The sequence below is a fragment of the Eurosta solidaginis genome, chromosome 2, assembly GCF_040869045.1.
Source record: "Eurosta solidaginis isolate ZX-2024a chromosome 2, ASM4086904v1, whole genome shotgun sequence".
Taxonomy (NCBI): Eukaryota; Metazoa; Arthropoda; class Insecta; order Diptera; family Tephritidae; genus Eurosta; species Eurosta solidaginis.
Genome location: NC_090320.1, coordinates 267,747,366 through 267,764,649, shown reverse-complemented (window position 1 = coordinate 267,764,649; position 17,284 = coordinate 267,747,366). Strand labels below are relative to the sequence as shown.

General features: G+C 34.8%; 1 protein-coding gene across 15 annotated transcripts in view; it reads right to left on the bottom strand.

Moving 5' to 3' along the window:
- The window catches only part of bun (bunched), a 594,108-nt gene that overhangs the window by 367,528 nt on the left and 209,296 nt on the right, over nt 1-17,284 (bottom strand). Inside the window, exon 5 of one of the 15 annotated variants that reach the window (XM_067767883.1) lies at nt 13,195-13,420. The exons of the other annotated variants lie outside the window; for them this stretch is intronic. Within the exon in view, the coding sequence (XP_067623984.1) occupies nt 13,396-13,420 (25 nt within the window). The 3' untranslated portion in view covers nt 13,195-13,395. Of the gene's footprint in view, nt 1-13,194; nt 13,421-17,284 lie in introns of those variants that run through there. 15 annotated transcript variants of the gene reach the window in all.

The window sequence follows — 17,284 nt, the reverse complement described above, 5'->3', positions numbered from 1 at the left end:
GACTTAGTAGTTTTTCTTTTGCATTCTGAACAGTCATGCCCAAAAGGCAACCAAAAAAGGCAAAAGAGCATAAATGAGATAAGTTCGTGTGTGTATATAAAGAGCGATGTTTTTTTTTTTTTCAATGCAAAGCACAAACCAGTTTCTGACCAAAAAAATCGTGTGAGTGCTCAGATTTGAAAGCAATGCAGAACGAGTAGGACGTGTGTCGCTTGTGAATAATGTCTGTCGAAGAAGAATTTAGCGAGGTTTTTCAAACATATTTCTGTAAAAATGAAGAGAATGATGATGATTCTTTCGATGATGTTGGTATCAATTACGAGGACGAACTACAAGCATTGTTTCATGCTGAAGGTCAAGTGGAAGTGGATGAAAATATCATCTCCAGAACACTTCTAAGCAATTTAGGACCTTCTAGTTTACACCACGTGAAAGAGCGTCTCAAAAACTATCGAAACCAGAAAAAAGTGGAAAAAATTTTTTTTAGTCATAAGCCACCTTTTCATAGGCCGCGTCATATATATATATATGGATATTTGTTTGAGCTTATTTGATCATGTCTAAGAATAGCTTGGTTTTGACTAGAAAGTACTTCGCTCTGTAACAGAACCGTACCTCAGCCGGCAAAAAGTATTGTCGATTGGTTACCACATTGTGTTAATTTTATGAGCTTAAGGCCGTAGGTAAAATATAATACAATATTTAAAATTGCATTGGTTTTTAATTTCTCTATATTTCGGCTTCAATATGAACATAAATGTATTAGGCTATAAAAATTACCAAAAAAAAATTGGTTACCACTTTACTGTTGAGGAGGGGTTCAACAGGTGGTAACACTAGTAACAGTCTGAAAGAGCGGCATTTAAAAACTTTTATTCGTAAACTTCAATGTTACTACTATAGATATAACTACAATGTTCCATAACTCTCTTATCATAGGTATATATGCAGTTCGCTATATCGATTCCACAAATTCAGTGGCGTAGTGAGGTTTTCTTGCGCCCGGGCCAAAATATTTTCTGGGACTTTCGTGTAACAACACGTATTCAGGGCAACGGACATGGAGAACTTCGGTTTAAATATCAGGTGCAATAAATTGTCCCTGGTCTGGTGGTCTGGGGAAAACACTCAAGTATTCACCCAGGCCAATTCCATTGTTGTTGTTGCAGCAGTGCTTCGCCCCATCCAATAGGTGCGACCGATCACAAATTGTCATCAATATCCTCTAAAGGGAGTCCAAGGAAACTTGCTGTTTCAACAGGGGTGGACCATAATGAGAGGGGTGTTAGAGGCGTTGGTTCCACAATACAGTTAAAGAGATGGTTGGTGTCATGTGGGGAGGCCAATTCCGTCAGAACAGACTATTGCGCACCAGCTGATTTCGCAGGATTGGCATCTGCCACGCGTAGCGAAATTTAGGATTAAGAACCAGTTACGCTCTTTATGAATTAATCTAAGCTTGAAGAAAGGATAAAGATGAATTGTTGCAATTCTGCCAGAGATAATACTATTCAGACGAAACTACCAACACATTGGGGAGTCCTGCCAAAGCATATGTTTCGGATAATATCAATATCTTTAGTTCTTTGAGGTTGGGCCGTACCACAACCGACTCAACTACCTATGGAAAACAATCGATGGTTGGTAGCCTCAAAAATATATTATAATTGTATTGAGTTACCATTGGCGGCCGCCGTGGTGTGGTGATGTCGTGCTCCGCCTACCACACCGAAGATTCTGGGTCGATCTCCGAACAAAGCAACCTCAAAATTTAAGAAACAATATTTTTCAATTCGAAGAAAGTTTTTTAAGCGGGGTGGACCCTCGGCAGTTATTTGGCAAGCACTCCCAGTGTATTTCTGCCATGAAAAGCTTCTCAGTGAAAACTAATCTGCCTTGCAGATGCGTTTGAAAGAGAAGCTCGGTCTACAATCTCTTCGGAGGCTATCGCGCCGAACATTTATGTAATTATGTATTGAGTTATAAAGAAACAGAGATCAGTGAATGAGTTGAAGAACTCCATATTTCTAGCTCAGAATTCAATTAAAAAACGCCTTATATCTTATAATTATGCCAAAGTGTTATACTTAAGTATGTACGTATAATAGAGTTAGCTTGAAGAACTTAATATCCAAGAATTTATTTCCAAAATACGCTATATCAGTTGAAAAATGTATAGGAGTTATGCTCGAGAAAGTTTTGAGATGGTATTTTTGTGAATGTCTCATTTATAGGGTCTTCGAAAATTTTCAGAATCAGGCGTTTCTGTGAAACAATGCCCAGATATGGATGGCCTTTTCGCACAAATTCCCAAGTAGCATGTTCTTAAAAATCTTAAGGAGACAAAGTGTGTAACAAATGTAAGCCGAGATAGATTGCTCTTTCACTCAGCCGATGAGATAATAGCCTCAATGCAACATATTTTTAGGCGCTAAAGCCCCATTTCTGGTTTCTAATAATTCATATAAAAACTGAAGAATTTCAGACTATCGGGATTCAAAATCAACATAAATATTTGTTATGCAATTGCAATTAAACAAAAATTTCTAAAATTTTATTTTTCCATGTAAACAATTCACCAAATATCTTTACGAGATTAGCGCTTAATAATTCTTCAGTACATGTAACTGCAATTACAATCTATTCAAGTTAATTCAAAGGCGGCAATCAGTTACATGCCGTAGCAATAAAATGAAATAAATTAAATTAAAAAGCTTCATAAATCTGTGCATAACAGCTACCAATCGCTCACTCACTTTTTGTTTACAATTCCTCATATACAATCACCGAATTTGGGTCATTTGGAATTTTGTTACGCTCAAAGCGATTAGTCTAGGCACTTTTGAAAATATTGTGTATTACAGTGAATTTTTTAATGCCAAATTAATAATATAACAATAACAACTAGTTGCAACGTGTTACTTGCTGGCGAATACGTTCAGTCGATTCATAAACACTTGATGTGACTTGTTATTTTTGTTTTTCTTTAGTGGTTACCAGTTTGTTTTATTTGATTGATACCTAAAAACTATTATCCGTCTTGATCACCACATTTTGGCACACATTTGTTTCGGTAATTTTGTCCTCTAGTCATATTACTACAACTCATGTAATAGTGGTCAAAAACCTACATAGCAACCTATAAGTATGTTTTTTATACCTTTCCTGAACATGAAATGGTATATTAACTTTGGTCCGATGTTTGTAACGTTGAGAAATATAGAAGATAGACTCACCATTAGGTATACCGAATTGATCAGGGCGACGAGCTGAGTTGATATAGCCATGTCCGTCTGTCCGTCCGTCTGTCTGTTTGAATGCAAACTAGTCCCTCAAATTTTGAGATATCTCAATGAATTTGGCACAAGGATGTATTTTTGTATTATATTAGATCCGGTAGGATGGGACCACTATAACATATATCTCCCATACAACCGATCGTTCAGATAAGACGATTTTCGTCATTCCTGCCGCAATTTAGAAAGTATAAACGTGAAAATCGGTGATATATATTCTAATATATCATAGAAGATATCCTGAAAAAATCATTTTGATCGGAGCTATATATAGTTATATCCCATACAACCGATCGTTCATATAGAAAGATTTTTGGCCATTTCACCCTTAATTTAGAAAGTATAAACTTGAAAGTCGGTGATATATATTTTAATATATCATAGAAGATTTTCTGAAAAAATCACTTTGATCGGAGCTATATATAGTATATATCCCATACAACCGATCGTTCAGATAGAAAGATTTTTGGAAATTTCTCCCTTAATTTCCAATATCTATTCTAATATATCATAGAATATTTCATGAAAAAAACATTTCGATCGGAGCTATATATAATATATATCCCATATAACCGATCGTTCAGATAGAAAGATTTTTAGCAATTTCTCCCTTAATTTCCAATATAAAAACGTTAAACTTGGTGATATTTATTCTAATATATCATAGAAGATTTCCTGAAAAAATCACTTTGTATCGGAGCTATATGTATATAGTATATATCTATCCCATACAACCGATCGTTCAGATAGAAAGATTTTTAGCCATTTCTCCCTTAATTTCCAATATGAAAACGTGAAACTTGGCGATATATATTCTAATATATCATAGAAGACTTCCTGTAAAAATCATTTCGATCAAGCTATATATAATATATATCCCATACAACCGATCGTTCAGATAAGGGGGTTTTTTGCCATTTTTTATTTTATATTTATCTTAAAAATCGTTTAGGTATGTACATCTGTTCACTATATATTTCTTATCTTATACATCCGATTATTTGGAGATTACGAACGGGAGAATATTATTGTTCAGCCCCAATTCATGAAAGGTATGAAGTCTTCGGCACAGCCGAAGACAGTCCCGTCCTTGCTTGTTTTTTATTAAATTATTGGCAAATTGCTATTCGATTATTTTTAATTTGGCAAAAATCTATTCGCAGAAATGCCGGCACAGATTGCGCAATTGTCTTGAATTTGCTGACATGTCTTTTATTTAATTGTTCAGTATCGACTGTTTTCAAAAAACCTTTGGTTTTAAGCAATAGCTAAATTTTATATAAGCAAAAAAGTTTGATATTTTGGCTTACTCTTGTTTGTTTTACACTTTTCTATATACCTGATTGGGGTTCTTCCGTTTGGTTGTCAAACAAATTCTGCTAACACTATGGGCACGTTCAGTCTATGTGTGGTCTTCATTGATCGGCCAGTTCATCCTAACCAAGCCTATGTTAAAGTTGGCGTGTTCCTTATCGGCTGCCTCTCCTAGAAATGTATTTTGCTATAAGGGAAACATGTGTATCGAGCTCTGTTATGATACTTAAATATTACACGGTGAAAAGTTTGAGCCTAAATTAGAAACTCTTTGTACTACATGTGTACATATGTATAGGACCAAACTAAACATTGTTTCAAATATAGATTAAACCTGTTTTCCTGAAAATACGTGCTCAGAACTCGGTTTCAATTTGATTTTAGAGAGGTCTACACTTGCAGTTATAAAAAAAAAAGAAAAATATTGTGGACCGGGGCCTGGTTTAGAACCGACGTGCCACGGATTCTAGTAGCTTGCTCTAGCGACTGAGCTACCAATCAAGCTGGACCCACCTCAAGAAGGATTTGAAATTTGATAGGTAAGGATTTTTGTGCTATCTATGTTCTGATTTGTCCCCAAAATTAAAAATTTTGTGCTCCAATTTTAAGTACCTTTTTTGTAACTTCAAAATGGGGTGGGGCAGCCATCACAGCGGTTTTCTGTTTGTCTTCATGATTCGGTCGAATGGTTATAGCAGCGGCGCCTAAACGTTGCCGATGGAGGAATTTAGCAGTTCCCGAAATGGATCTATACAACGAGCTTTGGCAGTTGTCTAAATTTTTTCTTTCTTCTATTCTAATTTAATAATTTATTTCAATTAAGAAAAAATTTATCATAACAATAATAATGATAAAATAATTATTGTTCGGCCTTGAGCTCGTTCGAAACCGCGAACTTACAAATCAGTAGGCCGATATAACAACACAAATTGTTAAAATATTTATCTAAAGCAGCATTAACTTTTATCATTCATTGAAAATATTTGTAATTAGTAAATCAACTTTTAAATATTAAAATAAAATACTAAACAAACAAAGAAGAAAGCTTTTTATATAAGAATATGGCATAGACGAATTTTGCTAAGTCACTCTTCAAATTAATCAAATATTTATATATCCAAGTACGAATATCAGATACAGAATGATTTGCAGCTGTATTTACGTATACAATTTTTTATGGAATTGTCCTCAAAAATTATAGGAGCGCTCATAATTTAGGAATCCGATATGAGGCCGAAATATGTGACTTAGAAACATGATCCCCCATTAGTCCTTTATGACTACAATTTGATAACATTATGAGAAAAGGAAAATTATAAAAATTATTAAACTAGTAGAGCAAGAGCCCGTGACTGCCAGACCTTCGTCACGCTGAAGCTGGATCGTTTGTCTATTATAAAACTTGAGTCATAGTGGCTTTAACAGATATCGTGCAAAAATTTTGCAGAAAAATAGACCTTTCTTTCGTCATTTTATAAAGACTGATTTTCATATATGGTCTTTGTCACGATATAAGAAGACATAGCCTCATTTCCAGACACTTTCCATAGTGGCTTTGATTAGCCAGACACTTTTAATCCTTCTAAACTTCAAAGAACATCGAAGCAATTTTATACTGAAATTCGAATACAAAATCTTAAAAAAAAATTTTGAAATTTTGTTTGCCGTAAAAAATGTTTAGCTATGAAAAAGTATTTAAATAAATAAATAAGGCGCGATAACCTCCGAAGAGATCTAAGGCCGAGCATCTCTTCCAATTTGCTTCGTGCCCCTCTTGATTTTTCCTACAAATTGGCCGGACGGAACCTACATGTTTTATGCTGACTCCGAACGGCATCTCCAAGGCAGATGAGTTTTCACTGAGATCTATTCATGGCAGAAATACACCCGGAGTGCTTGCCAAACACTGCCGAGGGCGACCCCGCTTAGAAAATTCTTCTTCTAATTTAAAAACCTTATTTCTAAAATTTTGATGTTGCTTTGCCCGGGGTGCGAACCCAGGGCATACGGTGTGGTAGGCGGAGCACGCTACCATCACACCACGGTGGCCGCCGTTTTAGCTTTATGAAAAAGTACAGTTTTGCATTATAAGAAGTGTCTGGCTGGACAAAGCCACTATGAAAAGTGTCTGGCAATGAGGCGAGTTGCTTCTTATATCGTGACGAAGACCATATATGAAAATCAGTCTTTATAAAATGACGAAAGAAAGGTCTATTTTTCTGCAAAATTTTTGCACGATATCTGTTAAAGCCACTATGACTCAAGTTTTATAATAGACAAACGATCCTGCTTCAGCTGGAAGTATGCACTGACGAAATTTCAACTTTTATAAAAAGATGAAGGTCTGGCAGTCACGAGCTCTTAGACTATAGGCATCTTAGGAATTGAATTTCAAAAATTTTAATTTCAGACCTTTTATTTTAAATAAAAATTCTATTATAATGGACCTTTTTTCAACCGCGTTGAATTAGCACATTGCTTTTGCTAAAACCCATGACTGAATCACGACTATAACCTTTCTTGCTGTACCTTTTATTGTTATTTGGGATGGACGCTTTTCATTTCGGCTGGATATCCCAGCATTTTACCAGTGTAAGTGTTTTGTATATTTTCTGATTGTAAGATCACCGTAATTTCTTGGCTGGCCTGTCGAATACCCTGTCTCCAAATAGCGCTGGCAGCGCTGACATCGGCATGTCCTACATATGGAAAAGTTACCCATACTGTTTTCCTTTTCTGTTTATGTTAAGGATTTACTCTCAGCTTTCATGTACTCAAACGGTTTTTGGGATTATTTTAAATTCCAATTACGAAAAAGTGTCAATTAAGCGATGAAAACGGGTCATGTATTGGAGTCACATAAGTGCCGAAAATTAGCTGTTTGGAACTCATGTTGGTGTGATATATGAGTCCTATTTACCCTCATATGATACATGAAATAACGCTCATATCGGACACGACCAGCGCAAGAAGAGACATGCGTTCATTTCGGACTCCAAAATAAGCTCATAAAGAGCGCAAATGCTCCAATTCAGGATACCTTTCTGACTCTTTTACGACTCCGAATTTTTGCTGGGATTGCTAAACTTAAAAGAAGCAAATATTCACGGCATGTAGCGTGTGCGAGGAAACAAAAGCAATTTAAAATTGAAATTAATAGTAATTGATGCGATCAGATAAAAAAAGTACAAAAAAAAAAAAATAAATAATGTCGCAATTACCTCACTGTTTGTTATTATGGCAATCTTTTTTGTTGTCATTGAAGTCGCCACAAAGTCTGCCAGAGACAAAAGCGTTGAAAAATACAAACAAAAACGCTACGGACTCAAATAACGAAAGAATTGAAGAATAAATAATATACCTTAATTGAAAACATAATCATTTAAACATGCAAATACCCATTGAATTCCCGGTAGCCAGAATGGATTTCATATTATTTCTTGCTGAACATTTAAGTAGATGTGGAAAGTGCATTTGACGGTGTTTTTTTTTTTTTTTTTTTGTAATAATGAGTCAAGCAACGACACTTACATGTATAATTGTCATTTTCTAATACGTAAGCAACAGCTTAGCTTAGGGCGCGCTGAATAGGAAAATATGCAACACTCATTGGTGTGGTACTTTTGCCAACGACAATTGTTTTATTACGTTTTGCTAATGCGAGTGACGCGTTGAAATTGACAATTTACAATTACAAATAAGCATGAATTGCTATAAGTTCGGATAGTTTGCTATCAGAATTCAAGTCGATAAGTAATATCGATTGTGCACAGTATATATGTGGAAACATATGTAGATTTTTCATTTAATTTTTATGTAGCTTATCATATGGAGGAGGAAACGATCTAGCACGTTCTGTGCTCGTGCCCTGCGCTTGCCAGGCTAAGACTCCAGCTATTAGGAGTGATACAGCTGTCAGGTATAGGAGCAGCAAGTGGCTTAAGTCCTAGGAAGCTTCTAGTATTTGCCAAGAGGACGGAGTTATTTTATAACATAGGTCCTGGTTTTTGATAGGGTTTTTCAGTTTGGTCGTTGAAACAAGCTTCTGGTAACACTATGGACTCATTCATATGAGCAAACATGTGAGGTCCTCATTGACCGGCCAGTTCAACCTAAACTACCTATCATATACCATTCACCTTATTGCTTGTAGCTTATTATATACCATTCACCCATATACCTTAAGTAACTTGGTCTTTATCCCATTTTTAGCGTTTGGTCAACTTGCTGCTTACTAATTTGTGCTTGCAAAATCTTATAATAAATTCATAAAAACGAAGAACTTTCTATGCACAGCAACCCTGCTAACAAAAGCTATCCATGTTCTGTTTTTTAAGTTTTAATTAAAATCTCTGCACGCCTAAAAGTATGCGCCGAAAATTAAGTAGAGGAAAAAACTGCACATCAGTTACACAAAATTTACAAACATCTACCCATTTATGGTTGGTATGCAAATCCTACACCCAAACGAAATTGCTTGTTCACGTAGCATACATCTAGGCGCTGGAAAATTTAAACAAAACAAAAAAGAATATTTACATATTTTAAGGCCGAGTTTTTCAGTGCGAGTTTAAACTTCAGTTAATGTTGACTCAAATTTAACCTTGCCGCTATGTTCGATAATATCAAAATTTGCTGCTCATCTCAGTTTAAGCGTCCGAAGTGGCAGGGTTAAACTCTAGTCAGCTATAACTGTAGTTTAAACTCGCACTGAAAAATCGGGCCTAAGACCATTTTCCGTATTTATATTGTGAAATTGATCCGTTCTTCCAACGCAGTTGAAATTTATACATCGAGGAGCAGGTGAGAAAAGCCTGTTTATGTTTGTTAATCGATATTGGGTCAGAAGCGATGAAAACAGGATTGCGTTGATGGCTCGAACCAGCCCTACAATGCTTTTGCATCTTGTTTCACACCTATTTATATTCTTCTAAGTACGAAGGAATAAAACGTGGGCTTGATTACAGCTGACAATAGCATACAAAGCTACACTAACGGTTCTGAGAGGGACTCGCGAGGAGGCACAAGGATGACCGTAAATGTAGGGTTATATCTAACCCATTTTAACTCCCGACATCGAAAGGTATGTTTTAGTAAGAAATCCTAATAAATATTTACTATCGTTAACCGAAAATTTTGAAATTTTCATTATCTATGGTTCTGAGTCATAAAGATATGAGGTGCATTTAAGGGCTCAGCAGAAGTTAGAAGAAGCGACTGGCGCGCCTTCTTGGACGGCCAGTAAGTAAGTGACATATAAGAAACATCTACTTCAACTAAACACATCAAAAGCGGAAAAGTACGTCATATAACAAGAGCCAAGTGATCAGATTCAGCGAAAAGCGGACAAGGAGCTGTTGCATATTTGAGCAATTTTTTGTCATACATTGTTAAATGTGTTTGGAGAGAACTGGTTTTGGCGTACCGATATCTGCAATGCAATTTAAGTTTTCTTAGTGGAGCTAGAGGCTGCAGCCCGGTATTACTTAAAAGTAACATACTGGTTTAATTAAACGAAGGTCCCCGATAGACGGACGGGTCGGCATCAGAAAACTTTTTTTGCGGTCGCTCTGTGGCAAGGTTTAGCAAGCTCTCCAAGTGAAACTCTGAAAACGCAAAAAGCGATTACAAATAAGGCTAAAATATAAAAATATTCAAACTCGGGCAATATCGATTTAAACTAATATCATCTCTAGTTATTTCAAGGTTTTTCTTGATCTGTGTGCAAAAATAATAATAGCAGTTTGCTTCGGAATTATTGAAGTCGTATTAAAAGTGCAATAAAATCAATTAAAATGCAATAGGTTTTAATTTCCTGAACAGCGAGTTTTCAGAGAACAGTGAGATAAAAATCTTGTGGGAGCTGAAAAAATTGCAAATCATCATTGATCATTTGTCGTGTGATCTGCGTAGGAAATTCTAAAAATTATAAAGCTATTACACTTAGTACACGCAAACTGGGTTATTTGTAATGCAAATATTAAATAGTCATGTTATGATGTAGGTGCGGCTGTTACACAGTCGGGTGAATAGTAATATTTTTGCTTTATTATTAAATGAAATATCAAATTAAAACTATAGTCACTAAGAAAACTATATATATATTAGGGTGGGTCCTTTTTTTTATGTTTTTGATATAGTGAAAATATTGCTCAGGACATCCAGAAACGTTGCCTGTAATAATTTCAGCATTTTATTTAGTGATACGAGGTGATTCATTGCGACTTTACTTTTTAAGTTTTTATAGAAAGTGTACCAGAGCTCTAACCCTTATTACCCAAATTACTAGCTATGCAAATTCTTATAGGAAATTGAACGGTCTGCAAAAAAGGTCTAAAAAGACATTTTGCTTGTTTGACTCGTTTAGTAGTTATTCGAGATGAAAGCTCAACCGCCATTATCAGCATCATCACCAAATGAAACTTCATTCATTACACCTCACTTCATATCGCCATCGATCTATCTTTTCTCTTCTCCTTCTTCTTCGCCCTCTTATATATGCACTATTTTTCCCCCTTTCTTTCCTTTAAGCTTTCCTTTTCCATTTCTTTACTCTGTTAAATTGAAGTTTCTCTGTCCCTCTCTTTCTCCTCATTTCCAATATTATACTGGCTTTCTTGGTTGTATTATTTTCATTTTGTTGATATAAACTACCTGGGCCCGCATCGTTAGTTACGATCCGTGATCGAAAACTATTTTTGAGATCACAATAGCTCTAAGGTGGTGAATCGGAGTATGTGAGATGGGGACAATTTGTAGTCATAGTTTCCATAACTGACTGCAATTTCCAAAAGAAAATTTAGTTTCCTGTATATCGTTCGAGTGAAAATGGTTTTGGATCCGTGATCTCAAAACAGGGTACCGGCCCTGAGTTTTCATCTTGGTGTGCGATCGCCCTCATATCTACCTTCATTTGGTGAGCAAAGAAGATGTGAATACATCTAAATCTGCTTACGAGCCATTCAGTCGTTGTAAATGGAGTTTGGCGATCCTTATTTATAAACAGCTTCATAATCTCGTTTCTGTCAGTTAATCTCGGACTAGTCCTATATTACATATTCTAACGTTCCCTCGAATCAAATGTGTTTTTAATTTGATACGAAGTGCGGCTGAAAGTTGTTCTTATGGAACATAAATTCGTTCATGTTCGATGTTCCTGTTTTAGTAAAATATATACTTTGTTTAAATATCGAGTATAGATTTTTTCGCGCGTTAGTTTTTAATTAATTAAATAATAAGAAATAAGTACATACATTCAGCAGCAAACATAACAAAACTAATCGTAATTTTTATCAAGTTTCGTAAGTTTTATTTTCCTTTTTTGTTTTCGATGTTCTAAGAAAGAACTCTTGTGCACTTTTTTTACGGAAACTTGCATTAAGAACTCTTTATTTGGAGTTCTCTGAGGTTTTGCGTATGCAGGTGGGAGCCCAATCAATTTTAGTCAAACAAAGTACACGTTAGAGATCTCTCAAAATTCGCATTGTTTTTTGTCAACTTTTTTCCAAAGAGAGTTTTAGAAATTCCTTGAACAAAAATCTGAAAAAACCTTCGGAAAAAAAACGTGAAGTGAAAACTCATGTCTTTAGGAGTCGCCGTAAAACCCGGGAATAAAAAGGAGCACGAAAAACTAAAAGGGGCATGACGCAAATTGGAATAGAAGGTCTAACTGAGGTTATCATGCCTTGTATTTAGTTATTTATTATTATTTATTTATATATTATTAATTAAAATTTAAGCACGGCTAAAAGTATGCGCAGAAAATTAAGTAGAGGATAAAATCGGTTGGTATGGAAACCATCAACCCAAATGAAATTGTTTGTTCATGTAGCTTACTTCTAGGCGCTGGACAATTTTAACAAACCAGAGAAGTCCAGAGTATTTATATACTTTAACGCCGGATTTTTCATTGAGAGTTTAAACTCCAGTTAATGTTGACTAGAGTTCAACCTGTCGCTTTGTTCGATAACATCAAAATTTTCTGCTCAGCTCAGCTTAAGCGGCCGAAGTGGCAGGGTAAAACACTACATACTCAAAAAAAATTCAGAGAGCTCCAAATATAACGTTTGAAATGTTATCGAATAATCGAAAACGTTTTTGAGATGGGTTTGCATAGTTTCAGGAACAAATACATTAGACTGGGTTGAAAAAAAAGTTGCTAATGAACGCCCCTAAATTTAACGATTATGTTGAGAGGGTTTCGGAAAATTTTTTTTATATTTTTTTTGATCTTTCGAAATACAGCCAAAAAGATTTTTTCGTTGTAACTTGGTTATTAGACGTCCGATTTTCCGTTTAATGTCATGTAAGCTATTAAGTCGTTTTCACATGATTAGGTCAGCTAATAAACTTTTACCCCACCTAATGTATCCTTTTTTCCTTACCAAACAAAAGTACTTAAAAATTCAAAAAACGGAAATATGAAGCTTCTCAAGGCCAAAATAATGGCATATCAATTTTAAAAATCGGACGTCAAATAACCAAGTTACAACGAAAAAACCTTTTCGGCTGTATTTTGAAGGATAAAAAAAATTTAAAAAAATTTTGTCCGGAACCCTCTCAACATAATCTTTAAATTTAGGGGCGGCCATTAGCATATTTTTTTTGTATGGGGACCAACCCAGTCTAAAATACATATTAGTCTTTTCTTAAAATATAGAAAATAAGAAAAAGGAGTGGTTAATTGATTTTTGAAAATACTTGCCACTGCTGCTTTTATGTTCGCTGCTGTATGTTGAAAAATTGTTTAACTTACCGGCCATATCTCTCAATATAGTTGTATCTTTCAAGTACAGTCAAATGGTACATACCTATAAAATTAAATCAAAAAGTTTTAAAAATTAGTAAATATTAAATAACAAAAATTTCAGCTATGTACACATTATGACATTTACAAGTAATGATTGAGAAAAACTCTTCTATGAAGCATAATCTAAATAAACACAAGACAAATGTAACAAATGTTCAGGTTAGTAGACGATGTAGAAAACTGCACAAAGTAAAATTTTGATGCATTGTATAAACATAATCCTGCTTCACCAACACAACCACCAGATTAATTGCTATGTTTATGGTGTATTTACAAATAAAACATGAATTTGAGATGGGTTTTTGAAGGCGATCTTCAGCAATGTAAATCCATATATGTACATATGTAAGTATTCCGAGAAGATAAAGTTTATTTCACTTACCTAAGGCGTCTAAGTGACGTCTTACAAGTTTAGGAGATTGAGTGTAATTTATTAATTTCCGCTGTTTAATACTTTGCACAGAACAATAAAAGTACAACAATTTTTTTTTTACTTTTGTCATCACTACCCATTATAACCCATACAATCGATAGCAAAACACAAACTCAAATTAATGACCTGTCTGTTTTTAAATTTTTCTGCCCATATTTTGAACGCTTGCGCCCAAAGCGATTGTTGCAATTAAAAATGTTGAAGGTGCATTGCCATTTTGCATATACAAATAAATTGTTTTTTTAAATGGTTTTATTTTTATACCTTTCATGAACATTAAATGGTATATTAACTTTGGTCCGATGTTTGTAACGTTGAGAAATATAGAAGATAGACTCACCATTAAGACCCAACATTAAGAAAAAATCACTTTGATCGGAGCTATATATAGTTATAACCCCCTACAACAGATCGTTCAGATAGAAAGATTTTTGGCCGTTTCTCCCTTTATTCATAAAGTATAAACGTTAAACTAGGTGATATATATTTTAATATATCATAGATTTTCTGAAAAAATCATTTCAATCGGAGCTATATATAATATATATCCCATACAACCGATCGTTTAGACAGAAAGATTTTTAGCCATTTCTCCCTTAATTTCCAGTATAAAAACGTTAAGCTTGGTGATATTTATTCTAATATATCATAGATTTCCTGAAAAAATCACTTTGATCGGAGCTATATGTATATAGTATATACCTATCCCATACAACCAATGGTTCAGATAGAAATATTTTTGGCCATTTCTCCCTTAGTTTCCAATATAAAAACGTGAAACTTGGTGATATATATTCTAATATATCATAGAAAATTTCCTGTAAAAATCATTTCGATCGGAGCTATATATAATATGTATCCCATACAACCGATCGTTCAGATAAGGGGATTTTTTGCCATTTTTTATTTTATATTTATCTTAAAAATCGTTTAGGTATGTACATCTGTTCACTATATATTTCTTATCTTATACATCCGATTATTTGGAGATAACGAACGGGATAAAATTATTGTTCAGCCCCATTCATGAAAGGTATGAAGTCTTCGATACAGCCGAAGACAGTCCCGTCCTTACTTGTTTCAGTTGAAATTCTTACTGCCTTAAACTGGTTAGAACTGACTTTGGATTTCCCGTTCACAAAAAAAAAAAAAAAAAAACACAAAATAAGAGGAAAAATTTATTATTATATTTAACTGCACTGTGGAATACTGCAATCACAAAACATATAAAACAACGCAATTTGGTTTGTTCGATAGTCTAAATTGACTACCTTTCTTATGATTGTAAAATTGCAAAATTTAAAATTTTTGGCTGCAATTACTAACTGACCATAATCTTGAATTGTATAACAAATTGTGCATTGCAAACTGTCGTTAACGGCAAAGTTTTAAAGGTTTAAGGATATGAGGAAGACCAAAACAAAACTTTACATTCCTGAATATCATTCCACAGTTGCAGTCTTAAATTGCGGATTGTAGACTAGCGAACTCAACGTATAGAGAAGCGGTTTCAGATTACGTTATACTTCACCTTCAAACAAGGTGAATTCAGTAAAAGGTGATGTAATGCCATCACCTGATTAGTGGATCATGCGATTTTCGCATATAACTGAGTGAAACGGGATAACTCTAAATTTTACTTCGCCTTTTCTGTTGTGCAGCGAATTGAGTCTGAATTCGCTGTTAACGCCTTGTATAGATTCGCCTTGGCTTGAAATATGTGCCATTTAGCTTTACTGACATTCTGAGTTAGTAGAATTTCCAAGGAAAATGCAAGGCGAATTAAGTACCAGCTGTTGTTATCCCAACAGCTGATTGCTTCTTCTTGATTATTTTCCATACAAAGCCTTGTACAGCAATAGCTATGTTTTTTTTACATCTATAGACTTTTACGCTTAAACTTTATATGGACTGCTAAGCGTCGAGCTTTAAATACACCTCTGAAATTGCTGCGCATAAAATTTGTACTACTAAATTTCAATACGCATTATACTCAGATGTAACTGAAATATGTGTCTATGTTTCACCTCAACACTAATTCTATGTTTCACCTCTGTAAATGGTGTGTATCCACAATTCATCGCAACTGATTCCGCTATATGTTATACACAGACATACAACAGAGGGTTGTGACTCCGGTTTTAGGTACACCCTGTTCTGGAGCTAGTTATTTAACCACTGCCTCTAGATGGGTCTCCTAAGTATTATTTAAGCGAGGATAGGTGTTTTTTTACGCGCAAACGTCAACGTATACGGGTGTAAAAACACACGGCTAATATGTCAGTTAATCGAAATCAATGAAAATTTTCTTTTGACTTGACATTCTTCTACACGGCGAATTGGTTGTATTCGCTTTGCCATCAACTTGGGAAAATTACAAGAACAAACAAACAGTTCCTTTTATGCCATTATCCTCTACTGATTTCGCCTTGTATTGACCTAACTAATTAATTTCGTACGATTTTAGCGTGGATGCACTGTACAGGGATACAAAAAGGGGATTAAGTGCGTATGAAAGCGCGTAGGGAGAATTTAATTGCTGCTATTTTTTGGCGAACGGCTTGGTGTGATGGGAGCGTGCTCCCATCAGGTCTTGGGTTCACGCCCCGGCCAAAGCAACATTAAACATTTTAGAAAAAAATGTGTTCAATTAAAAGAAAATTTTTCAAAACGGGGTCGCCCTTTGGCGGTGTTTGGCAAGCACATGAAAAGCTATCAGTGAAAACTCATCTGCTATGCAGATGCCGTTTGGAGTCGGCATACAACAAGTAGGTCCCATCCCGCCAATTTGTAGGAAAAAAATAAGAGCACGAGGCAAATTCGAAGAGAAGATCGGCCTTAAATCTCTTGGGAGGTTGTCGCGCCTTACATTTATTTTGGGCATAATTGAATACAAGCAAAGTTCAGCAAAAAGAAGAAAAAACAACCGCTCATTGTTTTCTTTTTTTATCTATTGTTAACTCCGGTGATTCCACGACTCTCTACATTATTTTGTTTACAAACTTTTCTCACATTCGAATTGTGTGAATTTTTTTGCGTTGCAATTCATTGTGGTGCCTTAAGCCAAATTGATGTTTCGTATGTAATGAACATCGCCAAAAATATAAAATGACATCATTTATTTTGATTGTGGATTGTTATGCGGCATGGAAAGAAGCAACACAAAAGGAAATAAAAACAAGTAAGGACGGGATTGTCTTCGGCTGTGCCGAAGACTTCATACCTTTCATGAATGGGGCTGAACAATAATCTTATCCCGTTCGTGATCTCCAAATAATCGGATGTATAAGATAAGAAATATATAGTGAACAGATGTACATACCTAAACGATTTTTAAGATAAATATAAAATAAAAAATGGCAATATATTATATATAGCTCCGATCGAAATGATTTTTACAGGAAATCTTCTATGATATATTAGAATATATAT